The sequence below is a fragment of the Electrophorus electricus genome, chromosome 2 (assembly GCF_041902795.1).
Source record: "Electrophorus electricus isolate QZ-2024a chromosome 2, ASM4190279v1, whole genome shotgun sequence".
Classification (NCBI taxonomy): Eukaryota; Metazoa; Chordata; class Actinopteri; order Gymnotiformes; family Gymnotidae; genus Electrophorus; species Electrophorus electricus.
Window position 1 is genome coordinate 22,647,501 of NC_137498.1, and position 27,500 is coordinate 22,675,000.

Below are 27,500 nucleotides of genomic sequence, written 5' to 3' on the forward strand. Positions count from 1 at the left end.
TTCTGTGTTTTTGTTTGTCCACCCTCTTTTTGAGGACTGACCACAGGTTCTCAATGCGATTGAGATCTGGGGAGTTCTGGCTATGGACCCAACATTTCAATGTTTTGTTCACCTTGCCACTTGGTTATCACTTTTGCCTTGTGACATGGTGCTCCCTCGTGCTGGAAAAGGCATTGTTCACCACCAAATTGCTCCTGGATCATTGGGAGAAGTTGCTCTTGGAGGATGTTTTGATATCATTCCTTGTTCATGGCAGTGTTGTTAGACAAAATTTTGAGCAAACCCACTCCCTTGGATGAGAAGCAACCCCATACATGAATGGTCTCAGGATGCCTCACTGTTGGCATTACAGAGGACTCATGTTAGCATTCACCTTTTCTTCTCCAGACAATCATTTGTCCAGATGTCCCAAACAGTCTGAAGGGGGTTTCATCAGAGAAAATAACTTTACCCAGTCCTCTGCAGTCCAATCCTTATACTTCCTGCAGAATGTCAGTCTGTTCTTGGTGTTTTTCTTGGAGAGAAGTGACTTCTTTGCTGCCCTTCTTGACACAGAGCCATCCTCCAAAAGCCTTCGCCTCATTGTGTGTGCAGATGCACTCATGCCTGCCTTCTGCCATTCCTGAGCAAGATCTGCACTGGTGGTGACCCGATCCCGTAGCTGCATCCTCTTTAGGAGATGGTCATGGCGCTTGCTTGACTTTCTTGGGTGTTCTGAAACCTTCTTCACTTCTTCAAATCAGCTGCTATGTCCTTGTGAACACTTTCTCCTGAGCTAACGAGAAGATCACTGAAATGATGTTAGCAGGCCATTTTGTGGCAGGGCTGAAATGCAGTGGCTGAAATACAGTAATTTTTGTGATTAAGTTAATTTTCATGGAAAGGAATGACTTTGCAATTAATTGCAATTCATCTGATCACGCTTCACAATCTGGAGTTAATGCACATTGCTACCATAAAAACTGAAGCAGCAAACTTGGTGAAAGCCAAAACTTGTGCTCGTCTCAAAACTTTTGTCCACGAATGTACGTTTGGAGAAAGTGGGAAATTGTGTGAATTAGATTTTTTTGCCCAGCAATTCCTTTTAAAAACAAATGCAGAACAAAGCACCACCTTTTTTGTTTCTTGAAAATGACAGTGAACCATTCACCTATGTTCCATACAAGGAATGATTTATGGATCTCTTCATATTGTCTTTAATTATGCATAAAGGTCTCCTAAAATGTGACTCGATGGGACTCATTTCACAAAGGACACAATACCATACACTGATAACCTTGATTTTTTTAAATCAGTTTCATCAATGGACAAGAATGTGAACTGATCTCATCATGTCACAGAATTTGCCCTCATTATTCTAAAATACCCATGATGCTGATCTGGTTGTTGTTACATCAGGCAACCACAGTCCAAGGCCCTGACATTGTAGAATTGTTTGATTCAGCTTGGAAGCCAAAGTCAAACCCAGCTTCTCTGGCATTTCTTTCCATCATAGCTAAGAAACATAGTTTCCCCAGGGAAATTAACTTAGAAACAGCAGCAGATTACAGTACATATAGACAATACAATAAATACAGACAAACTGTGTAATCACAACAACAAACTCTTCTGTATAAAATACAATAAAGTCTGCTACTATTAACTCAGGACAGTACAGACAGGACAGTGAACAAATGGTTGCAGGAAACACACCAGCTTTTGATCCAAAGCAGCATGGTGATAGTTGTGCATTATTATTAGTGCAATGATAACTAAAAAGTTTTTAGTATCACAGCCACAAGATTACTAAAGCAGCAAACATTGTGCACAATAAAGTGGCTGTGCATATAAAGTGAGTGATATAATGATTCACAGGTTTAGCGGCTGGGTGCATAGTGTAGAGTGAAACAGATGAATCTGGAGCAGAGTTGAGGTAGCAATTCAGTCTCAGTGTGCATCAGGCAGATGTGTTCATCGGTTTCTCTTTAATTCCAAGCCATCCAGACCCTGAGTCATCAAAGCAACCCCACCTCATTATGCTAACTCCACCATGCTTCACAGATGATGATGATGACGACTTTATATATATATATCGTGGGTGGTGATGCCCAAATCTTGTCTCGTCTGTACCGGTCCACTGCTGCTGCAGAACATCCGGGTGCTCTTTAGCCAGCCGGACAGGGGCAGACTTTAGCAAGTGAAGGAGATGGTTGCAGCTCAATAGCTGTCTCCACATGGTCCTGTGACACCTGTCTGAGGATTCAACACAGTAGACCTTGCGCTCGGAAGCGTGCCTACTCCTACAGAGAATAGCGGCAGTGCTGTGATGCTTTCAGTGCATAAACGTGGGCTAATTAAAGCACGAGTCCTTAAAAATCCTGCGAATGTCGTGTCTTCGCACCATGCTCGTTTTTTCCTTCTTCAGCATAAAGGGTGACATTGTCAGGATGGCCTTCCTTCATTTCAGGTTAATGTACTTAGTCACGATTAAAGTTCCAGCTGGGGATTGTCCTGGCTCTGCCCTGTATGGCTTCTAACTGTTTGATTTAAACTCCCCGAATGCCATTTTCTTGCTTTTCTTCTCACCAAGGGAAATAACTCAGCATAAGAGTGACCCGTAAATGTCATATAGTCCTATTTTAGGCATAATCATGATAAACTAAAGTCCCTACAACCCTAGTTGTTTCCCCATAGTCGTCTAGCTGCTTGAAGCTCAGTATGGAAGATTATTAATTATCTTACTCTATAGATATGCTAATTCTGCAAAGGCTACCTTCTAACTACCAACTGGCTTTCCACACAACGCATTTAATTATGAAAGGATTTAATTAATGTAGATTTGCTCTCCAGACATAGAAATATGGAGACTAATTAGGTGTGAAGCAGTAAGCTTGCTAAGACAAAATGGCTTTTTCTTTAGTTGTATCTGAGTTGCACATTTGAGCACATTCAGGTACATGTGTATGCATTTACTGTATATATAATTTAAGAGGGCCTCATGTATAATGAATGGTAGAAAATATCTCCACATAAATATGGTAACATGAACTCAATTTCCCATGGTGCTCAGTAATGCTCCAGGTGTTGTACAAGCTGAAGACAGCCAAGGTCTTTGAGAAGGCACGCGGAAAGGATGACAAGCCAAGCACGGAGATCGTGGACGAGGACCCGTTCGCCGTGCAGCTCCTGTCATGGTGTCCGGACAGCCGCGTGCTGGCTGTCACCGGTGTGTCCGCCCACGTCATCATATACAGGTTCAGCAAGCAGGAGATCACCACCGAGGTCATCCAGGTGAGCCTGGGTACGGCTCATGGCCACATGTGTGGGCGCACGTGAAGCGTCATCCAAGGAGTCCCCGTTGTATTCTACACGTGTATAATATGTATAGGTATTTTTTTTATAAATCATTTGAATTTTGTCACCTCAGTGTGGCCATCATTTGATTTGCCTTGTTCCTCTCTTAGTGAGCAAAAAAACCCCAAAAACCTTATCCTTTCTATCTCTTTCTCTCTTTCTCTACTCTCAATCTCTCTCTCCAACTCCCTCCCTAATTTCCTTCTCTGTCCATCATGTTCCCTCTCTCTGCTTCTCTGAGAGATGAGTTATTTTAGCCTCTTGAAGACAGCTATGACTCACATTGATGATAATAATATACTCCTCCTGTCTTCATTACAACTGTGTGTGTGTGTGTGTCTGTCTGTCTAGAGAGTTTGATAGAGAATAGCATTCCCTCAGTTTAGTGTATTATCTACTGAATATTTACCTGAACAATCATGTTGACTTCATAATTCATGTTGACTTAATAATGAGTGATAATATTAGGGCAATGGTAGCTCAGTGCTTAAAGTACTTGATTTATAATTGGAAGGTTGCTGGTTCAAGCCCCGCCACTGTTGGGCCCCTGAGCAAGGCCCTTAACCCTCAATTGCTCAAGGTGTACTCACTCGTAATTGTAAGTTACTTTGGATAAAAGCTTTAGCTAAATGCTGTAAATATGGGTTGAGCCTTTATTGTACCAGATTATAATGCTGCATTTTTAAGAACTGTATGTCTACTGCAAGCACGGGTAGATTGTCTGTATATGTACAGCAAGGTCTACTTGAGACTGCACTTTCTGTTGTTTTGTCTTATTTCTCTAGTTCATTGGTTTTGCAATAAAACAGTGGCTGTACAAAAACAAGAGCAGCAGAAATACTGAAAGGAAACCACTGCAAGTTCATAAGTGTTTGAGGAATGCCATGCATAAGCTAACCACCACTTCTGAATGTCCGGCTCTGAAGCTTGGAAACAGGTCGGTGCCTGTGACACCTTCTCATCATGACTAGGAATGAGCCCGTTAGCTGAATCATGGGAGAAATCATTACATGCTTGTTACTGGTGACTTGTTCGTGCAATGCCGTAGTTACTGGTTTTACATGCACGTTTGTTTGCCTAAATAAGAGATGAAGTTGCAGCCTACTTTCACCCAAAATCAAGCTGAGATTTTGATGAAAACATGGCCAGTGACCAAAAAAGCTTTAATTTGTGGGGCATTTACACCTACACTGGGTGAACCTTTTCGATCATGGTGTCCCTATTTTTACGAGCCCATAAGTAATTGAACAAATATCCAAAATCTTGATTTCAAATCCATTGCAGTGCATTATTACCTAAAGTCTAACCTGTACACATTAGCACACACTTCTCTAGATAATGTCTGTAAGGACAACCTGTTTTCAGTTCCTATTTGTTTCAGGGATGTTTTATCTTCCGTCCTGCAAGGGTTTAGGTTGCTGATTGGCATTGCCAGTCAAGAATGTTCAGTTTCTCTTCCCTGGAACAATACATCATATCTTTAGTAGTGTGTTTCCAATCAATTGATGCTATTTCAAGTGTCGGCAGGACGGCAGGGTTTGCAGGCGCTTAATCGGTTCTGAACAGATATAGTGCCTCTGTGCTCTTCAGAAAGTCCTTCAACCTTCATTTGGAGTTCAATCATCATTCGCTCCACATTCCTGTGATGCAGTTTTGGCAACGAGAGGCTTGCATCTTAGACATGTTCTCGTCTCTCAGGCCATGCTGGACTATGCTCCTCTTTATGGTACATCCTGAATGGAGGTGTTGATGTCATGAGTGGTGGTGTTCTGAGGTCATCCACTACTATAATCTTCTGTGATCTACCCGGTTGCTGTTTCTTAAGCCTTCCAGCATGTCTTTTACCAAAGCGTTGCATGTGACACACCTAATATTTTGGCGACAATTCGGTGATGATTGATTGATTACAGTGGCTGACAAGGCTTGCTTGCTTCATTTCAGACAGTGTAAAACATGCTGTTGTCTCTAAACATGGACCAAAGTGTGCCACATTGCTCAAAATAGTGGTGGCAGCCATCGGATCTGTACATTTTACAATGTAATCAAGTTTGTTGAAGACTACTTAACAACTTGATGCAGTCTGAGGCAAGTGTGTGATGATTGAGGCATACAGGCCGCCAGTGATAATTGCTGGGGTAGAAGCTTCTCTTTCTTTATAGCTGCACTAGCCTTGTATCTCCAGGGCAAGATTAGAGGGTTTGGGGTAAAATTGTGTAAATTAGATTAACCATCACCTTAGATTAACCACCATCATAATAGTCTTAATGGGAGAAGCTGCCCTGGATTGCATTATATGTTATTTCTGTACGGCTGAACAAGTGTTTGTTTACAGTTGATATTTATGCTGTTTTTTTTAATCTGTCTATTTTTGGTGATGCCAAATGCTGATTTCTATTGGTTAGGCAGACCATAAATCTTTGAGGTTGATATGGTAACTAGACATAGTTTTGTTTTTGAAATTCTCTTCTTGTACAAATTGTAAACCTAAAGCAGTGAAGCTTTAATAACAGATTGGTTAAATGATGAAAACGTAGTTTAACTATTGTTTCGTGGGACTGGAAAAAAGTCTAATGTCATAAGCTGGCTGTGTGATGGCCTCTGCTGGAGAGCTTGCTTAGTGCTGATGTGAGAGGGATGATTAGGGTGAGTGCCATTAGCTGTTGAATGTACTCAGCAAAGCTTAATTGGAGCAAATTGAGGCCATTAGCACCTAGAGTCCCCGTTACACACACACACACACACACACACACACACACACACACACACACACACACACACACACACACACAAACCAATTAGCATGCCCTAATTTATAGAGTGACACTGGTGGGAATCGTTTAAAGTATTAAAATTTGCCCATGCAAATTTCAATTTGTTTAACTGAAATTAAAAAGTGATTGCGCACTGCGTTCTGAATTATTATGCAAAGGATATTTTTCTCTGATTTTCCTTAATGGTCAATGCAAATGACAGTCAGTATAATTTTCAAGTCATTTAACCATTAGAGTATAAATAGAATTTTATTGAACAAACCTCCCAATGATAGTATTTTTTTTAAAAATAAAGAAACTCAAAATGCACTCTCCCAAATTATTATGCAAAACAGTTTCAAAACATTTCATAGGTTGTAAAGAACTGTAAAGAATTTGTTGAATTTGCAGCATTAAGAGGTCACATTTATTGAAATCAAAAGCTATTTCAATAAAAAAAACATCTTAACAGGCCAAGTTACATGTTAATATAGGACCCCTTCTTTGATATCACCTTCACAATTCTTGCATCCATTGAACTTGTGTGTTTTTGGAGAGGTTCTGCTTGAATTTCTTTGCAGGATGTCAGAATAGCCTCCCAGGGCTGCTGTTTTGATGTGAACTGCCTCCCACCCTCATAGATCTTTTGCTTGAGGAAACTTCAAAGGTTCTCAATAGGGTGGAGGTCAGGGGAGGATGGTGGCCATACCAGGAGTTTCTCTCCTTTTATGTCCATAGCAGTCAATGACGGAGATATTCTTACAGCATGAGATGCTGCATTGTCATGCATGAAGATGATTTTGCTACGGAAGGCACGGTTCTTCTTTTTGTACCATGGAAGAAAGTGGTCAGTCATAAACTCTATATACTTTGCTGGTCACACCTTCAGGGACCCTAAAGGGGTCTACCAGCTCTCTCCCCATGATTCCGGCCCAAAACATGACTCCACCACCTCCTTGCTGATGTCGCAGCCTTATTGGGACATGGTGGCCATCCACTAACCATCCCCTACCCCATCCATCTGGACCATCCAGGGTTGCACGGTGCTCATCAGTAAACAAGACTGTTTGAAAATGAGACTTCATGTATGTCTGGGCCCACTGCAACCGTTTCTGCTTGTGAGCACTGGGTAGGAATGGCCATATAGTAGGTTTATGTATGACTGCAAGCCTCTGGAGGATCTTATACCTTGAGGTTCGCTGGACTCCAGAGGCACCAGCAGCTTTAAATACCTGTTTGCTGCTTTGTAAAGGCATTTTAGCAGCTGCTTTCTTAATCCAATGAATTTGTCTGGCAGAAACCTTCCTCATTATGCCTTTATCTGCACGAACCCATCTGAATCAGCCACAAATTTCTTCACAGTATGATGATCACACTGCACTATTTGACACTTTTCAGCAGCAGGGAGATCCTTTTTCTTTCCCATATTGCTTGAAACCTGCGGCCTGCTTAATAATGCAGAACGTCCTTCTTAAGTAGTTTTCCTTTAATTGGCAAACTAATTATCACAGGTGTCTGAGATTAATTTCAGTGATCCAAAGAGCCCTGAGACACAATACCATCCATGAGTTTAATTGAAAAACAAAAAATGAAATCTATATGACACTTAAATCCAATTTCCAATTTGAATGCGGTGTATAATGTTTTTCAAATACTGAGAATAAGGTGCTAGAGAACCAATGACTTTACTAAGATGGTGCAAACTCCGCCCGAGAGGAGCCCATCAACTTGTAAATACAATTATTTGTTCCATGTTCAGTATCCGCTATGAATACAGTATCCAGAATCATACAAATGTGTTCAGCTCACAATACCTCATTAAAGACAGCTGGGGTCCAGTTCAAGTCATGGACTGAACAGTGTATTTTAGGTTTTTGTTCGTAAGTGTAAAAAGATGTGTTTGTGTTCTTACAGTTACTGGAGGTCAGATTGCAGTATGAACTAAATGACCTTGAGTCACCAGAAGCGGGTGGGGACCAGACACCAGCGCCTCCTGCTTCCAGCACCTCCCCTAGTCCACAGACCGCCGCCCCCCAGACACACCATTCCACCAGCAGCAACTCGTCAGATGGAATTAGAGATAACGTGCCCTGCCTGAAGTAATGGCTTCTTGTTTATTCTTTTCTGTCAGTATACCATCTCTGACTACATTTGTAGCCTTAAATTGTATTTCATTACATTCAAATTCAATTAACTGTTCAACTTCTGGAGTAGCATGGCCCTTCCCCTAAAGGGTAATGACTCGAGTTTGAGTGGTGAAACTGTCATCTCTCTCTCTCTCTCTCTCTCTCTCTCTCTCTCTCTCTCTCTCTCTTTCTCTCACCATCTTTCTTTCCCACCCTCTTCCCCCCTCTTCTCTATCTCTCCATCCCCCAGGGTACGCAGTAGCCCCCTGAAGCAGTCTCCTGGCTATCAGGTGGAGTTGGTCATACAGCTGGTGTGGGTCAGCGGAGAGCCGCCCCAGCAGATCAGCAGCCTGGCCATCAACTCCGCATACGGCCTGTGAGTCTTTCCCGACACACAGCCGTATACCGATGCGCTCACGCCACCATCTCTCTCTTCCGCGCACCTGTCTTACCGCAAGGCCTACACTATAAACATGCTCGCGTTGAGGATCTTTCAACTCACTGATCTGGAATGTGAAATGCGCCTCCGATGGCTCATACATATTTTTTGACGTCTGACCTCTGGGACGTCCAGGCTCTAGCTCTTACAGCTGATCTGTTACCTGCATGACTGGCTTTTGTTTCACACATGCATTTGGTTTTTTATGTACACTCCTGTCTGTTGCACCGAGAGTTCCCTCGGGTCCTACCGAGAGCACTCCATACTGTTACGTATCATACCTACACAATACAGCCACTGGGCCTTAAAAAAACCCATGAAATAAAGTACTGGGGGGGGGGGGACAGATAAAAATGTACATTACCTAAATGTTCTTGCTGATCCTCTCATTTGTAACAATTCTCATTTGTTTTGTTTTCAAACCTTGGACATTAGTCATTTCAAAATACCTTGTAAAACTGAATTTATAATAGCAACTAGTTCCTATAGCTCACCTGTTAAAAAGGTAGCACAAGGTGCCAGTATCACCAAGGTCGTGTTCCATATAAATATGTAAGTCTCTCTGTCCATGATAAATATTCAAGTCTGTCTGGAAAAGAGCACCTGTCAAATGCTGTTGTCAAAACAATGTAAAACAATGTAGCATTAATAAGGAACATATACCTACAGTATTTTTTTGTGTGTGTGTGTTCTTCAAGATGATTTAGTTGATTTAAGCTGTCTTGTCTTTCTCTGTTCTCTTGTGCTATAGGGTGGTGTTTGGCAATAGCAATGGTCTAGCGGTGGTAGATTACCTCCAGAAAACTGTTCTCTTGAATCTGAACACCATGGAACTGTATGGATCTAATGACCCCTCCCAGAGACAACCGCGCTCACCTCGAAAGAGCAGGCAACCTTCTGGAGGTGTGACAAACACTTCACCCCCATAAGACCATCGAAACCAAAAACGTGCTAATTACTCCAGCTCTATTACGGTATAGTCATTCAACACATTAAAATAAACCAGCCGCAGCGCGCTGCAGTAGCCAGCAGGGACAGCGATGGTGCAGTGTGACCTCTGCTGGTGGAAGACAGAACTGCATCTGCTCAGCCATGAACGCATGCAGCCTATTAATGATACCCCGACGACCGTGACTCACAGATTGGCACTACTGTGTGTCTGTGTGTGTGCTTGTGTGTGACCACCCACGTACGTACGTGTGTCTGGGGTATAATGTGTGATATTTAACACTGGGCCACAGCTCATCTTCTCCCCTGAGTGCCACTCCACATCTTCAGCATCCCGCAAGCTGCTTACATGTAGACCAGTGGCGACGACCTAAAACAAAACCAGTCTGTCTGCTGGGTCACAACCACATGAACACATGGACTGTGATTTATAATGGGTACCACTTGCAGCCTGTGGGCTGTGTGCCCATATATTCCTTAGGGCACAACCATCAAGTGCCCTAGGCATTCACTTCCACAAATCCATGCCATGATGCTGTCAGCAGCTACAGGTGATTGTCTGTCTGCCTTCAGAATAAAGAAGTGCTTATAGGCAGCCTGAATCACAACCTGTGGCTTACACAATAAGTGCCCATTCTGAAGGCGTGTGTGTGTGTGTGTGTGTGTGTGTGTGTGTGTGTGTGTGTGTGTGTGTGTGTGTGTGTGTGTGTGTGTGTGTGTGTATGTGTGTACATATGCAGGGCTCTGCGACATAAGTGAGGTATCAGCAACATCAGAGGACCGCTGCAAATCCCCCACCTCAGGTAACAAGTCCTTCCACGCTTACCAGGGCCTGGTGGTCTGCCCCTGCACAACCCACCCCACCCCCTTCCCCAGATCTGTTCTGATCCATTCTTCTAAGAAAAACCTTTTTGTTTCCATAACTTTATTTTTGTTTAACCCGTGCTCTTGTATTAAGGGTCAGATTTCTGCACACAGACTTACATAAGAGGATGCACCATATAATGCAGTTCCATACTTCATACACCTGCATTTACATATACAATAATACAACAACACAGGGAGAATCATATCCTTGCTAGAAATTGCTAGAAATGCTTAGATCGATTGGATAATTGGACAGTCTTTCTTCTAAAAATGGCTGTGGTAGTTTGTGGAAGACGCTGTCTGTGACACGAAATCTCTATCCCCTCTGCGTTTTTCTTTGGTGGCAGTGTGACCGTCAGCTAACAGCGTGAATGTATTGTAACTTTTCTGCGGTTAAATCATTCAGACTGTAACTTTCAATTTCAATTTCTGTTCTGATTTTCTTTCTTCACATCCAACAAAAGTGCAAGAATCACAGTTAGCTTTATTCTAGCTTTGTTCTAGCTTTCCCTTACATTATCACAGGTAAAGGATGTAGCAGCAACATCCAGAGAGAAGAGGTTAATTAGCATGGTGACGAAGCACTTTTGTGGAAGCATTTTCTTAAGCTCACTGCCAGGATTTGATAGTGTTGGTAACAGCATGGGACATCAAGTATTTGTCTAATGGCTTAGTTTATTTAAATTTTATTTCCTTTTTTTTTTTTTTGTAGTTGGACATGTTCTGTACTTACTCAAAAATATAGATACTGTGAAAAGGGCCATGGAGATACATTTAACAAACACAAGATTTAATAGCTTGTTAGCTACTTTAATTGTATTTAAATTGGCTAGCACATACTGTTCCTTTAGGAAAAGGCAGCTTATATCTTAGTTTACCTGACAGCTAAAGCTTGTAAAAGCACTGTACTGGACAAGGCCATAAAATGAGAGTTTATTTCCTTGGCTTTTAAATCTGGTAGGGCTGATAGCTTTAAAACAAATGAATGGTGTGACCAGCTATTTGTACCTGGAGAACATCAGACAGCAATTCTCTTTCTGATTAATATTCAGTGTTCTTTCCAGAATACGAATTCAAAGTTTTTAGGAAAAAAGACTTCAAAGTGGATAAGATCAAGCCTTCATGGGAATGAGCATTTACAATTTAGCAAAAAAAACAACAACTTGGTAATTGTCCTTTGCCCATGATAAGCCCATGATGGTAAAATCACTCATGGCAACATTAAAAAGAAAGAGAAATTATGATTTCTCTGTCTCGAAATAATTGAATGCATTTGCTATGCGGATGTGTGAGGTGACACAATATCTGACTGAAGGCTTAAAGCATCCCTCCCAGCAGAGAGCATGAAATTCATGCCGGGAAACTAGAGTTAAGGTGAGCGCAAAAGTGCCAGGCCAGAAAAACCATCGAGTTCCAAAATGACGTTTCATTAAAACAACATCACCTCCGTTAAAAAAAGGCCTGTAGCTGTGTTCTTAAAAAGTGGATTGTAAAAGTCCCTGTCACACTCCACCACAGGCAGATGTTTACACCCCCTGACAACAGGATAAATAAACAATTAAACAGACATAGTTATATGAGTGGAACTGAACTGTATGACTGTCTTGATCTCAGAAAGTGGGACTGACAGAACGCTTCTAACCCCAGATGTGCTTTATTTCCTTCCCCAAAAAAGTCTTGACGCCAAACCACCATCAGTTCTACAATGGCGGAGGTAGAGGTAAGAGATTGGATGGAGAGAGGAACAGAGAAACTCCGCCCTTTGTGTCCAACCACTGTCTGTCTCAGAGTTAGAACGAAGGGATCAGAGCTAAAAATGGAGAAGTCAGTGATCCTAAAGATGTGCTCTGCGTACTGTTACTATGTAGCATGTGTGGAACATGGTTCATCTGTCTGTCCCTTAGTCACAGGGCTGGGTCACATGACCGTCTCTCTATAATTAAGACGTGACCAGTGTCTTTGTGGTCAGATCCGTATTTGTCCCCTACTCTTAGAGCTTTGTTTCTCATAGTACGTGTTAGTGGGCCACTAGCCCCGATTTATTCACCTGCATTGCAAATGCCAGAGTCTTAATATAATAAATCCTCTCTTTGGCAGTGTGCACTTGCAATGGATCTTTTTTTTTTTTTTTGAGCCTAGGAATTCTCACTGTATTTCAGAGCTTAGCCAAACAATTTTGAATCAGCGCTAAAACGTTTTGTGTTATTTCTTTTGATGATTTCCTCAGTTTTACCTTTATTTTTTAACCAGTTGTCATCTGTTTTTAATCAGTTCTATTCATTTTATAGTTCTCTTTCTTGACATTCTTGAACTTTTTCTTTAACCAGGATGACCAAGTTCTGAAAGTATATAGTCGAGCAGTTTGTCCCTCCATAGCCATCTTCTCTGCCCTAGTCTTGTCTTCCTTGTTTGGTGCATGCTCATGCCATGGGGTTCAAGGAATGATGGTCGTGTGTCTGATCTGGTTTTATTTTTCTTCCAGGGCTTTGTGAGACCCAACGTCTAACACCCGGCTGTCTGCCCCAGCATGCGACATTATTAAACCGAGCGATTGTTTTTGTCTCTGACTCAGTGATTTCTGATCCGGTGTCACCTGTTTGTTTGAAGCCTTTGCAACCCTCACAACCACCACCGACATCCAGTTTTCAAAGCTGTGTCTCTAGCTGTCCTGTCCAATGTCAACCCTACCCCCTCCCCGGCATAGATGTGCATGACTTTCCCAGAAGCTTCTGGAGGGTTTATAAAGAGGGGTGTTTTTTTTTTTTTTCTTCCAGCAAAGATGTCACGGAAATTAAGCTTGCCTACTGAGCTAAAGCCCGACTTGGGTAAGCTTCAACTCTGTGTTCATGTTCCATAGTTCTTTCAAAACGGGGCGCATCATTCGCATCATTTTGTCCAGACTCTGGAGTGGGTGGGATGGGATGGGGGGGCCCCTTTCATTCACATGTCCATGAGGAAAAGGCAGTCAACCAGCCCCAGGCCACAGAGGCAGCCTCAACTTGAGGTTTTGAGCCAGAGGAATGGTGTTTTACAAAACTGCATTCTGTTTTCAGCAGTTGTTTGTTAAAAGCTCCAGAGAAGGGTTGCTGTGGGAGGCAGGCCAGTTTTGGGTACTGTCGTGTAGCAGTAGTGTTTCAAACCGCAGCATCATGCTTGAAAAAGCATTCAGCAATCTCACTCTCCATTAAATAATTTAGCCAGCGCACTCCACTGACAACTCCTTACTACGTCTATGAGATAGTTACATTGTTACCAGAACCTCAGAATCACACTGAACTTTTTAATCGGTGTACGGTTTACTTAAGCTCAACTCTGCCGAGCAAAGCTCTTCTTCCCCCTTGTAGCTGGCTGGACACACTATTCCTGGTGTAACCTCAGTCTTCCAGTTCTTAAATGTTGTTAAATGTTTCACAGCTTCAAGAACTGACCACGAATACATAGTGATAAGAGCCCCTTACGCAAGAGCTGAGGTCAACGTCTATTATTTCAGTTCAGCTAAGCAGCTTCACCTTTCAGTTTCAGTAGACAGGCTATGTGTTACACCACAGGACAGTAGCACTATATGTATATATATATATATATATATATATATATATATATATATATATATATATATATATATATATAATCTGGAGTGCTTTACAACCTGGGCAATAAGATAAATTCTGTTCAAATACTGTTAAATTCTGTTAAAATTCTGTGCCACCTGCACAAACTATTGTCCCCCAACAGCAGAAGCAGAAAGATAAAACCATAATGGAAACTCAAACAGTATGGCTGACAGCTACGCATGGTCCCAATGATCATACGAACAATTCGCAAGTCTTGTCTTGCTTATGATCCCGTTTCATCTTGGTCTGGGGGTCCTGTGCTTTCTCTTGTGCTGGTGAAGCTGGTGAAGAAGCTGTACTGGCACAAGACATGGAAGCGATGCTTTGTATGGAGTTCGTCTTTCGGAGTATAGTTTTTTATATTGGGCGTTCTCCTGCGTTGTGCTGTTTCATTGGCTCTTCACATGGCTGGGAAACTAGTATGAGTAATATTTCTGCTGTGACAAATGACACTTGGGCAGTAAACCTAAAATATTGGATCTAAAGATGTTGAATTGAAATGAAATTGACCTTGGGCCTCACTGAAATGTTATGAAGAATTATGAATATTGCATAACCTAGAGCTCCATAAGCTCTTAGGTGTTTTATATGGCAATTATGTCATGTAGTCAGCCAGGAGATAGAGGTGCTAAACTAATTGAAGGGTTGCAAAAATTTCTGTAATAACACCCTTTCACAACAGTGTCTGGTGGTTCTGGAACAACCTTGAACAAAAAATCTTTGCTGCAGTCCTAATCAAATTTGCAGACCTTTGGGGCAAACATTTCCAGGTTTCCAAAGTGGAAATGTTTCCCACGGCATCCCAACCATTCAGTCATCCATTTCAAATTCCTTTCAAAGTAGAAAATCCACATCTTTAGTTTGTCTGTGGCACCACCATGTCATGACAGACATCCTCGTGACAGAAGGTTGCCATGTGTGGGTGTTTTCCCTCATCACTGACAGTTGCCACGTGCGTGTGTTTTCTTTCAGCATTTCAACACGAACAATGCAACAGTGAATACCAGCATGTTCATTCAGTCTCCTCCATAACCAACCGGTCAAGCGAACCAGCAGTGATTATATTGTGTAACTGAAAGTCTTGGAGTAGGTGCCTTACCTCTTCTTGTTTCTTCTCTACTGTCCTGCTCTCTGTATGTCCCCCGCGTGGTGCCGTCCCCCTAGACAACAGGGACAACTCCTTCAGCCGGTCAAGGAGCTCCAGCGTGACTAGCATAGACAAGGAGGGCCGAGAGGCAATCACGGCATTCTACTTCTGCGAGACATATGCACGCAGAGTAGACGTCGCTCCGACACCGGCCCTGTGGGTGGGCACGTCCTTGGGCACACTCCTCACCATCTCCCTGGGTTTGCCCCCTGCTGGAGAGCAGAGGTTACTGCAGCCGGTCATCGTCTCGCCTGGTGGTGAGTTGGATATTTGGGAGCATGCGCCCATGTTTGCCTGTGTTCACGTTGGGGTCAAACTCTGATATAAAACGCACCCTCCCCGCCCCTATTTGCAGGCACCCTCATCAAGCTAAAGGGCAGCATCGTCCGGATGGCCTTCCTGGACGCCACGGGCTCCCTTTTGCCACCCGCCTCAGAGGCGTGGCATGAGCCCAATGCACCGGCCAATGGTGAGGAGCGGGAGCGGCCACGGAGGAGGCGGCCAGCGTCGGCCTCGCCCCCTGCCGGTGCCCAGGAGCTGCCTGAGAGCCAGTATGCCGTGGTGTGCTCGGAGAAGCAGGCCAAGGTGATTGCACTGCCTTCACAGGCCTGCGCCTTCAAGCACAATATAACGGAGACATCCTTTGTGCTGCGGGCTGACATGGTGCAGGTGGGCACCGGCGTCTGCCTGGCCTGTTTCTGTGCCAACGGGCATATCATGACACTCAGGTGGGTAGTACCAGTCTCTGCGTGCACATTATAAACCATTAATCTCTGTTGTTGTGCTATATATTTATAATGCAACTTTTTTGCATCTAGAGAAGATGTGTATATATAGATGTATACTATATGTCAAGTAGAAATGATTTATGCCTGCAGATTATGCCTGAGTATAATTGTATTGTCCCATGCAAACAGTGCATTTTGCGCAGATGTCTCTGAAATTCTGCACTGAGTCAGGCAATGATGCAAGATGACGTCTCCCTCTACCGCACAGCACAATCCATTAGAAATCCTAAAATGCCAAGAAATGGTCGTGGCTTTCTGGACTTCCCGTCATAGCTCCAGCTATGTTTAGCTCGCACAGGCAGTAACTTATATTCAGAGAAACCAGTAATGGTCCAATAAGTCATACTAGAGAAAATCTGCGGGAAGAAACATGATTAAAATGATAGCTCCACCAGCCTCAAAAGGGACTGTTTTGACAATATGAACGATTGCTAGCAGCCAGATGTTTTATGGAACATGTGCGCTCCGTATTCCAAATCCACCTATTTTTGGCTCGGAATGTCACCTCATGTTTGGAGGAGCCCTCGCTGGCAGGGCTGTTGCCCGGGTGACGCAGACGGGAGCAGGCGGCGCGAATCAACTGGCACTTATCTGTTTTTCTCTGAATAACATCCGTTTGCCTCATAAATCTTGAACAAGAGCAGCAGGGAGGAAGCCAACACCTTCCCACCACCACCGCTCTGCATTGCAGGGAGGGGTGGAGCTGCTTGCTTGGTCCACCGTCAGGACACTTATGTTAGCGGAGATACTTCAGGTCCCCCAGTTTCTCCTGTACATTTGGAACCTTCAGACCCTTTACAGCATGTGCTGCATTCGTCTTGATTCCCCCCCTGCACACCTCTGCTCAGCGCCCCGGAATGTGGCACCCTGCAATTGTGTTTTCATGAGCACCAGTGTTCTAAGGCACCCATCCACCTCTCACATCTGAGTAACGTGTGCATTTTGCCTTTGCCTTCTTAGCACATGCGGTCTCTGTAGCTGAGCTGAGAAGGCAGGTAATCCATCCGTCTAAGTGATCCACTTTTGTGCTGTGTCGCCTCCAGTTTGCCGGGACTGAGACCACTGCTGGATGTCAACTACCTGCCCCTGACAGACATGCGGATAGCCAGGACTTTCTGCTTCACCAATCTGGGCCAGGCCATGTACCTGACATCCCCCACAGAGATCCAGCGGATCACCTACAGCCAGGATGTCTGTGAGAACCTGCAGGTTGGTTCAAAATGAACACTGCATGTACTGAGATTGGTGTAAGGCACAATAAAATATTAGAACAATAATATTAGAGCAATGATGGAGAGGGAGGATCAGTCACTCTTTTAGAATATTTGCAGCATTGACACATTCAAGATCAGAAAGTAAAAATCCCAGTGGTAGAAATTAATTACTGAAACAAACGGGGTCATACAAAATCAGGGCAAGACTTCGATTTTTGAAATTTTACTCATCTTGTGTTTCATTTCAGGAGATGCTTAGTGAGCTGTTCACTCCAGTAGAGACCCCAGAAGCTCCGAACAGGGGATTCTTCAAAGGCCTTTTTGGAGGAGGAGCACAGTCGCTGGACAGAGAAGAGCTCTGTGAGAATGAAGCCTATTTCCTCTTTCCTGTATGTCTCACACACGTTTGCAGTCCTGGGAGGACACCCCACAACACAGTAACCTTAAGACTGTGTGTGTGTGTATGTCCATGAAAGGAAATGACCACGCAGGCATATTCGCTGAGGTTATTGTCCACAAAACCTCTCTGACCATGAATTAGGTCTCTGGCTCCCTACGCCAACAATCACGGGGGTCTTCATTTACAGCCTTTGGAACATCTACACTGTGTGTGGTCTCCTTACTCAGTGGCCCTGTCATTTCCTGTCACAGCAGATGTTGCCTCCTTTGTTTCTCATTCACAAAACATAATTTGTGGGAATTTCTTCTGAGCTAAGAGCAGCAAGTCTGAGTCAGACAATCAGGCAGTGGTCTTCAGCCAAGCCTTTGACTTGCTTAGTTAGTTTGATCAGGTGTGATGCTGACTTGGGTGAGGGGGGTGGGGGGTGGGGGGGGGGATAACCTTATCTGAAATTCCTCCACAACCACAACACCCCCCCCCCCATCTCTGTGCCTCCATAGTCGGGGAGTCTGGGGCAGGAAAGGCATCTCGAAGCCTTGCCCAGCACATTCCTGGCCCAGGTGGCATCGAGGGCATGAAGGGTGCAGCATCGGGCATCGTAGGCGACCTGGCCCGGGCGAGGATAGCGCTGGATGAGCGAGGCCAGAAGCTCAGCGAGGTGGAGGAGAGGACGGCAGCCATGATGGCCAGCGCTGATTCGTTCTCTAAACACGCCCATGAGGTACCAAACCCCGCCTCTGACACACCCACTTTGGATGTAAAACACAGTCAGTGAGAATGAGTTTATGAAGCTCTTGTTTTGGAGTTGCTCCCTTGACTTTACTCTGGTTAATTGTATCACCATACTAATGTCTCACTACATATGCTTGAGATCACTGCTACAGTATATTATTGACTGAGGTATAACCCATTGCTTGAGGTGTGAAAAAAAACAACAACTATTACAATAATTCGAATATGCAGTACTCCGTACAGAAAACTACATGCTAATTGCAACATCATCATCATAGTGATGCCTATGCTTTTTCTGTGTCCCATAGATGATGTTGAAGTGTAAGGACAAGAAGTGGTACCAGTTCTGACCTCTGGACCAGGACAGATCCACCTTCCTACAGAGCATCATCCTTTTCTTGTCCCTCCCATCATTGCCTCCTCCGTTTGTTTTCTGCTGGTCCAGCGGGACCCTCCATTCTTTCCTGGCGCGGTGTGAAATTCTGGACCTCAGTCCTGTTGTTGGAACTGGCTGGGGTTGAGGGGAGGTGGTACAAGACGGACCAGAGTTTCAAAGATAACAATATAACTACTCTGCCGATATAACTACTATGACAGTGGGTTTTATTTTTTCTTTCCTTTTGCTTTGTTTGTTTATAATTGCTTCCTATTGTGGCAAATCATTTTTAAGGACTGTGGAATTATATTCCACATTATATTCATGCTGTTACTTCTACATCCATTGCCATAGTCCTGAAAGGGAACCCAGTAAGGGAAAATACAAATAGAAGCTTAACAATAATTAATAAATGATCAATAAAAACAAGCACTCTATAATGTCATGTTCACACTGACTGACTGTCAAGCTCACCCAAAAGAGAAGTGGGTGAAGAATTAGAAGAACACCTATTCAAAGGAAGTGATGTCACTGTCATGGAGATGTGCCATTTCAATGAACCCGAAATTCCCTCTCCTTACTCATTCCAGGACTCCCTGTGTTGGTTCATGAATTCACACTGACTGATATATGTATACATGTTTTTTTTTTAACCATTCTTCTAGGTTGTGGTCCTGTAGTGTCTATTCTCGGATTTATTTCCTTTTTTAAAAAACAAGAAACTCACATTTTAATATTAAATATTTATTGTAAATGTTTAATTACATATTGAAAGCATTTTGGATGATATTATAATTCACATTTGGGAATTGTTTATTGTTAACATCAGTATTATAATACTTTACATTAAAGTACCATCTCCAAAAGGTTTATAATTAGTTGATAGATATTCTTGCTAGAATAAATGATAGAGCAGTTTAGGTCCACAGTATTGGTCCATTGACTACTTATAAACCTAGTCTAAAATCTTTTAGATGGTATTTTCATGTGATCTGCTATCCACACATCTGGTGTTGACTTATGAACCTTCTGCTGAAAAAGGCTTGGTTTGGTGATTCCAAAGGGCTGGTTTCGGAAACACAGAAGGGGAGCGTTTGTGGCACCATAAAGCTATAAGCCTGGAAAATCCATCATGGAGTATGTGGGATGACAGCTATACTACACATATAAAACAGTTATAGCTCTCCTCTTGGAGCGAATAGTTAAATATGACGGTTGTCTTCTCCTTTTCAGAAAGCTTGGCCATGTTCCCAGTGAATGCTGGGATTATTTTATATATTATTTTAACTTTTTATAGTTTCAGAGTACTCTGCTCTGTATATTTTCTTATTCTTTAATAATGCTAATTCCTTTTTTTCGAAAATACAAGCACTTGAGGCACATGGAAAATAATTGAACCCGTACTGTAGGTGTAAGGGTTATCAGAAATAATTAAATGTTCAGTTGTGCTCAAATATCAGGTCAGGCCTAAGCCAACCGCTGATCTCCAAGCCATGTGTGGAAGATGTCATGTTCATGTGATCATCTTTAATTGAAGCGTGGCGTACAGTTCTGGTAGGTTTAGCTTGACGATCAGCGTTGTTCTTGAAGTGGCTCAGTCGTGCAATTAAACGCCGTCATTTCAAGATCCACTTGTCGCTTACTGTCAAGGGCTGCTGGCCTTACCCCAGGGACACATGGGTAATGTAGTCTATGAATCCTGCCACTGGACTTGCAGTCCAAAGTTAGGGTTACTTTGAGATGGAAACTTCATCTTGTTATTAAAGCCATACCAGTTGTTGAAATTTGTTTGAGCCAATACACTGCACAGTGGGCAATTTAACATGCAAAGATTTAAAAACAGAAGAAGAAAAAAGTACATCAATCTAGTCACACTATACTTCTACATTTTCCCTTAAATGTAATTTCAAATATATTTGATCTTATTTCTGGTGTGAAAAGAAAATGCTGCTATATATGTTTGTGCATATAACCCATTCCTCTGTTACGATACTGGTTTCTATGCTTCAAGATCTGTCTCCCTCTCGCTCACTCTCTGCTCAAACATTTTACCATTCTGTAAATAAATGAGTGTGACAATCTGGAGCCATGCCCTCACATGCAGGAGCAGATGAATCGGCGCTAAGACAGACGCCATATCTTTTCAAACGCCAAAGATTTATTTTTATTGAGTTGTGTATTTCACCAACTGTTACGCCTATTTGTGCCCGACGTCTCCGGTGTTCGTCTGCACTGAGGTCATACCTGCTGTTCTTGGCTTTGCGCTAAAGAAAAGAAGCCTTTCGAGTATGATTTATGCAGCTCTTTAAAAAGAGAAGAAAAAACAAACAAACAACGGAGAGTAAACCGATCCAAGCCAACCTTTCTCTGACTCTAGGTGTTTGATTCTATGTTATAGTATTCTAAATCATGGCGTCAAAGTTTTTTTCATTAGTTTGTGAAATGTTGTGATTATTTTAGTTTGCCTTTGTGATCCGTTATCATTTCAGATCTGCCTCTCCTATCATTCTAGTTATCATCAATTTATTTTTGTGTGTGCGATTTCGAGAAATATGAACTATGAGGTCACTTAGACTCTGTGGACCATAATACATGATACTGTTGATCATATTACCCAACACATCCATATCATCATAAAGTATTTTCAGCTTATGAATTGCTTGTAAATTCAAGGTATGGTCGAGTTATTCATGATTATTTGTGAAAGAGCGTATGAAGTTGTATGCACTGACTACGTGATATGTACGTGTCCATAGATGGAGGGGGGGGGGGGGGGTCTGGAATCAAAGACCAGCATGACCATGGTTGGATAACACTTGCGTGTAGTCCACCAAACATATTTAAGGACTTTGCAGAAAACAGCTGTCCTTGGTAAAAAGTAATAATAGGAAGATGACACCGGACGTATTAAACACCCACTATCATTTTCAATTAATAACCTGATCTGTGTGTATGAGTAAATATTTCAATAAGTCGTCCAGTGTTCAAGCCAATCTCAGGCTGTGGGTTCTCTTTAGCCAGATTTCAGGTTACACTTCCACTTTGATTCGTTTCTGACTCATTGAGGTTTAGTATACACTGTCCACGTGGATGTTGGTGGTTAACCCTTCGTAAACCTTCCAAGAAAAAAACAAAAAAACAACAACGACGACAACAAAAAAAAAACTTGATGAAAATAAGATGTCTGAGATTATTCCCATCTCTCTTGTCTTGGATTTTAATTTCTTTTGTTAATTTTTCACTGTTTATCTTGTCTTTGAGTGAACTGTTAATAATTTTGTCAGCAACTCGAATCATTGTATCTTGAAATGGTACTTCCTATATGAAGAAGACTCTTTTGTCCTCTGTCTCCTGTCCTCGATATACTGGTTAGCGGTGAGTTGCAGTATAATTCTCATTGTAGCCAATTTTCTTGTACAGTTTTATGCAAATTTCACATGGATGTTTATGAATATCTGCTGCCACAAACAATTTAGAATTTCTGTAGATAGAAATTATTGTGCAATGGAAAATAAAAACGATTTAAAAAAATCCATACAGGTGTGTGTTGTGCTGTCAAAAGTAAAGAATGAAAGAAAAATATCCCCAGCCAAAACAGGCTTGGTTTTAAAAGTTATCATTAAAAAAGTACTATATTTAGGTAGAAATAACAATTTGCTGGTTTCCTACATGTCTTTAATTACTCGAATCCTGATGAACTAAAGAACAAGAGCCAAGAATAAAATACCAGTGAAATGAGAGAATGTCGAAATGCGGTGTTCAGATTTTTTTCTCTTGATTAGATATTGATTAGGTATGAACATTGATAGATGTTTTATGCTAAAGAACGCGCAGTAGTAAAACCATCCACTAGATGGAGTAGTATGCAAAGAAATCGCTTACGTTATACAGCCGCCTTCCTTCACATGCGAGTTCTCAGTGAAACAAGGAATGGAGCACACACAGATAAAATACTGCAAGATCGTTGTCAGGAAGACAAACATGTCTCTTGATACCTCTCTTAAGGTACTTTCTATCAGATTTGTGCAATACAACTCGTCTTCACGTAACACAACATTATTAATACAAATCTATACCCATAACTACACACTGAATTGCTATGAATTTCTGCACAAATTATATTAGTATTACATTACAGTTTTACCTAATGTGTCATAGTAAACTATTTAAAAGTGTAGTCAACGAATATGTAAGAGATTTATAGCATGCCCATGCAAATAGCTTATGGGTTTGAATTTTCGATTGATCAATTTTCGACTGATCTTCAAAGAAAGCAGCCAGGTTCAAAGACGTGTTCAGCTGACGTTAAAACGCAGGGGGCGCAGTGAGACCGCAGCGGAAAACTGAACGCAAACTCTTCAGATGTGAAAGGCAACAAAACAGAAGGAGCGCGTACAAATAACAGCGACGAGGAGGAAACTGCTCTTCAAGCTTCAGAAAGGCTTCTTTTTAGTTGCTGTTTCTCCTGCGTCTATCTGTTCCTCGGCAGGTGCTAAAATAAAATTTAAAAGTTTTAAAAACTCGTCAGGACTCGGATATCACATGCCAAACCTTTTAATATAACGAACAGATAAGTGTTGCTGAGACTTCGACTGGGGCTGTGTGTGCACGTTGCGCTGGTTGCACAGAAACTGCGTTGTCCACTCTCACAGAACACATCGTTACCGGCAGCGCAGAAGTCGCTCCGGTGAGGAAATGTGAACTTGCGCCGCCGACTCGCCGCCAGAGCGATTAGACTGCTCACCACACAGGGGCCGGGGCTCAGAAACCGCAAGCGCTCGTCTCCAAGCCGGAGAGACGCGGTTTCATCTCTCCGCGCGACACGGGAAGAGTTGACAACTACCCGTTCTCACAAGGATAGGGACGGGCCAGAAGAACAGGAGCTTATGAGGCTTTCTGAATACTACCCGGTGCGTAATATTCAGGCATTTTGGCACTGTCGTAAAAACCGTTGTCACGTTGCATTTCGAGACCTTGTAAATGAAAAAATGTAGCAGTGGGACCTCGAAATGATTTACAACCACCCGTTTGTAGGAGGGAGGCGTTCATGTTGAGGCGAGTGGGTGTGCATGTGTTCTCTGGACATTAAATGGGATTTCAGTGAAGTTGAATGGTTTCCCTTTGGCGATACAATCACGGCCAGCGCCGAGCTGTCAGTCAAAAAGCGCGTTGGAAGTCACTGGCTTGGTGAAGCGATACTCTTCTCCTGACACTCGTCTCCCGTCGTGGCTTGCCCGTGGATATTTCTATTTTATTAATGTTTTGTTTGCCTTTGGTCTCGCTAAACTAAAAGATATATAGTTGTGTGTATATATATATATATATATATATATATATATATATATATATATATATATATATATATAATATTTATATTTATATTTATATATTTATATTTATATAGGCAGTGTCCGAGTCGGATACCTGTTACATTAGAGTACCCACACGAGTAATCAGTTGAAATGCCGAGGGGAAAAAAGTAAAATGTGAAGTCGACACTTAAACGGAATATTCTCAGCAGGTTTGATAGCTAAGCGCTTATGAGCGCTGCATAGACTTGGGGGAATTCCTAGTGATCTATAGACTTCACGCGGAGGAAGAAACGCTCGTGACTTATTTGTGGGAATAAAATAAATTTCGAGCTGTCTCGCCGAAATGATGTTGAGCAGTGGCCCAAACATAGTCTATGAATGGCTGAAGACCCTTCACCTGTCTCAGTATGTCGAAGCTTTCGTGGATAATGGATACGACGACCTGGAAGTTTGCAAACAAATTGGGGACCCCGACCTGGATGCTATCGGGGTCTTTATACCGCACCACCGGCAAAGGATCCACGACGCGGTGAAGCGATTGAAGGACGATGATAAGGAGACAGCCGCGGGACTCTACTTCACCCTGGAGCCGATGACCCCGAGCAACACCAGCCGCTTGACGGAACATTGTGAGTCGAGACTACGGAGCTCCAAGTCGTGGACGGCACAGAGCAGCGACCGAGGCGGGCGCAGCATGGGTTATATGGGTGCGCATCGAAATCTGACCCTCGGGAACCGCAAGGATCTTGTATTCTATCCGAAACTGAAGCTGAAGATTTTGATCAGAGATAAACTCATTAGAGACGGGATTAATCTTGCAAGGCCTCCATACTCTACCAAGGTGAGTGCAGAATGTGATTATGTTTCACGGCACTTCCTGAACTGTCCGGCCAGGTGTTTATGCCCAACATGGCAACTCTTGATAGAATAGGATCGTGAGTGTTGGTATTATGGGCACTGTTAGGCAGGTGCGTGCGTGCGTGTGTGTGTGAAAGCGAGTGAGGGAGCATGGAAGGGGCATCGTGTATTATTGCCATTAGCTACATGCAGACAGAGTGAAAGTGACTGATGTAATCAGTTAAATTATGTCCCTGCTTTCATCATAGGTGTGGTCATGGTGTAATCTCACACACTATCATAAAATATTGCACTTGGGAAAGTCTACACCCAGAGGTCTTTTATGTAGGAAGATCTCTCGGTCGTTACTGACAGTGGGACATTATGGGTGGTTTGAGAGTCTGATGTCTCTCAGGACAGTGGAGAAGAGATTTAGGGCTTGTGGCAAAACTCCCAAAACACCCCATCATTAGAGTTACCCTGACAACATTAGCAATTCGCAGCCGGTGTGCAAGAGCACCAAGACATTGTGTCGTTCTGACAGGAATTGTTCCAGCTCCTTCTCTGAGAACAGCCTTCCGTCTGCCATCTGGTTCGTGCTCAGATCCATTGAGTCACTTTGAGATCATTCATTTCCAACTCTTTTTCTGTCTCTCGGTCTCTATCTTTTGATCTTTTCCTTTTTTCTACCCATTTCTCTCTCTTTTTTTTGTCTCCCAACTTTTAATCTCCTGTCACAAGAGGCAGATGGAGATAGACAGAGAAAATGAGTGGAGCATTGCATCTGGGTCTGTACGCCTGGGTCTGTGCGAATGGTGTGGTCTTGGTGTGGACAGGTAATTCACTAGCAGGTCGAGTGAGAAAATTGAAAGACATTTGCTTTAAAAAAGTGATGAGTCTATCGGTTATGCAAACACTTCATGTTCTTATCTGAACTATAGCATGCTGTGCATGTGTGCATGTGTGTGTGTGCGCGTGACCACGGAGAGTGTGAATGTAGCCCATTGAGAATCACATGTGCTCACTTGTTGCCATACAACAGCTTCATAGACCAGATGCATTTGTTTTAGAATGTGAGTCTTGTGATGAGCCCTGGGCATTTTTGTGTGTTTGTGTGTTTCCTATGTTTACTGCACCTTTTTTTTTTGTGTGTGTGTGTGTGTGTGTGTGTGTGTGTGTGTGTGTGTGTATGTGTGTGTGGTTGTACTGTGCTCCTTAATTTAGCAGCTAATCCTACTATCTGCAGAGCCTCGTTTAGGTGTGCAGAGTGGTATTTACAAAGATAAGAAAAGTCAAGGCTGTCTGCCTTTTATTGAGCTGTGCAGGGGAAGCAGGTGAACAGTTCCACATCTCCTACTGGAAAGCTACCCCGAGAGAAAAGGCTTTCTCTGCATGCCTCTTTATGGCAATTGCCAGGGGGGTATTTTAAGTGGCAGGATTAAATTGGAAGGAATATGGATGTTTTCGGCAGTTCACATGTAGTTCAGTGACTTATCAAAGCACGTATGCTATTTCAGAACCTGCCTCTGGGATTTGAACAGCACATAACTGGGTTACTGTTGAAACGGAAGTGATAATTACAGAATTCCTAGCGTTTATCATCTGGAAATTTACATGGAAGTCCACCCTTTTTGATTAATGATGTCAACAGGTACCAACTGAGCTCGAGTGTTTAAAGGAGTGTACAGTAAGCTATGCATTAGTCAAGGTGTTCCAGCCCTGGCAATCGAGAAGTACAGCTCATAACAGTGACGTCCCTCTGTTTGTATAGAGGGGGTATGGAATTGAGGTGGTCCAGAGTTTCATACACACCATTATTTCTAATTGTTTTGGTTTGTGTGCTGCAGAAGGTGCCGTGTGGATGAATGTAGAAGGAGTACCCTGCCCTGTGATTAGAGTGTGTATCCTTAAACTCACCGGGCGCTGCTACATACAACACACACATACAAACATTCATAGACACACACACATATATACACACATGCACACACCTCTGAATCTGCAATGTTCAGTAACTACAACTCTTATCAGTGTATCTATTAGTTTAAGCAATATTTCCATATTAGAATTTGTTGTAACAACATAAACAACCAACTTATGAACAGTGGACGAGTCTTCAGCCTCTGTTGTTAAGCAGTCGTTTTCAAGAGTATTAAAGTGAGTGCACTCAGTTAAAAGACTTCTCACCTTCTCATTAGCATGGTTGTCTGTGGTGTGTTTGCTTTGGACAGATAAAAACATAGCATATGTTTCTAAAACACAAGCCATCCACACGCCATGTATGGAAGCAGAGAAAGGTGTGTGCTATTACAGGACATAGAACAGTTTGATGAGTTATGGGGTATAAGTGTAGCATTAAATACAAGAAGTGAGATACAACACACAGCTGAGGTCCCATCTGATTCTGATGAAAGAAATTGTGTGTGTGTGTGTGTGTGTGTGTGTGTGTGTGTGTGTGTGTGTGTGTGTGTGTGTGTGTGTGTGTGTGAACTGTTCAGTTTTAAATCAGTAGACAATATGTTGGAGAAACAGAATAGTTTTTGGTGGCTGTTCCAATTACTATAGACATGACATTTCTCCTGACCCAGTACTGCCTCTTAAACTGTTTCAGCTGTTTAAA

General features: G+C 42.7%; 2 protein-coding genes across 12 annotated transcripts in view; both read left to right on the forward strand.

Moving 5' to 3' along the window:
* stxbp5a (syntaxin binding protein 5a (tomosyn)) overlaps positions 1 to 22,268 on the forward strand; it is a 78,347-nt gene extending 56,079 nt beyond the window's left edge. For 2 of the 6 annotated variants that reach the window (XM_081695623.1, XM_081695638.1), the window contains 13 exons: positions 3,050 to 3,270; positions 7,998 to 8,182; positions 8,460 to 8,585; positions 9,400 to 9,551; positions 10,337 to 10,399; positions 12,139 to 12,183; positions 13,238 to 13,287; positions 15,196 to 15,478; positions 15,577 to 15,949; positions 17,053 to 17,218; positions 17,472 to 17,583; positions 18,124 to 18,344; positions 18,664 to 22,268. In XM_081695623.1, coding sequence (XP_081551749.1) covers positions 3,050 to 3,270; positions 7,998 to 8,182; positions 8,460 to 8,585; positions 9,400 to 9,551; positions 10,337 to 10,399; positions 12,139 to 12,183; positions 13,238 to 13,287; positions 15,196 to 15,478; positions 15,577 to 15,949; positions 17,053 to 17,218; positions 17,472 to 17,583; positions 18,124 to 18,344; positions 18,664 to 18,705 — 2,039 coding nt within the window. In that variant the 3' untranslated portion in view covers positions 18,706 to 22,268. Of the gene's footprint in view, positions 1 to 3,049; positions 3,271 to 7,997; positions 8,183 to 8,459; positions 8,586 to 9,399; positions 9,552 to 10,336; positions 10,400 to 12,138; positions 12,184 to 13,237; positions 13,289 to 15,195; positions 15,479 to 15,576; positions 15,950 to 17,052; positions 17,219 to 17,471; positions 17,584 to 18,123; positions 18,345 to 18,663 lie in introns of all 6 variants that reach the window. The other 4 variants (XM_027015519.3, XM_035529111.2, XM_081695628.1 and 1 more) reach the window with 4 other exon arrangements.
* A 1,864-nt stretch (positions 22,269 to 24,132) lies between these two features.
* The window catches only part of sash1a (SAM and SH3 domain containing 1a), a 236,598-nt gene continuing 233,230 nt past the window's right edge, over positions 24,133 to 27,500 (forward strand). For 2 of the 6 annotated variants that reach the window (XM_081695662.1, XM_081695658.1), the window contains exon 1: positions 24,138 to 24,884. In XM_081695662.1, coding sequence (XP_081551788.1) covers positions 24,387 to 24,884 — 498 coding nt within the window. In that variant the 5' untranslated portion in view covers positions 24,138 to 24,386. Of the gene's footprint in view, positions 24,885 to 27,500 lie in introns of all 6 variants that reach the window. The other 4 variants (XM_081695691.1, XM_081695698.1, XM_081695650.1 and 1 more) reach the window with 4 other exon arrangements.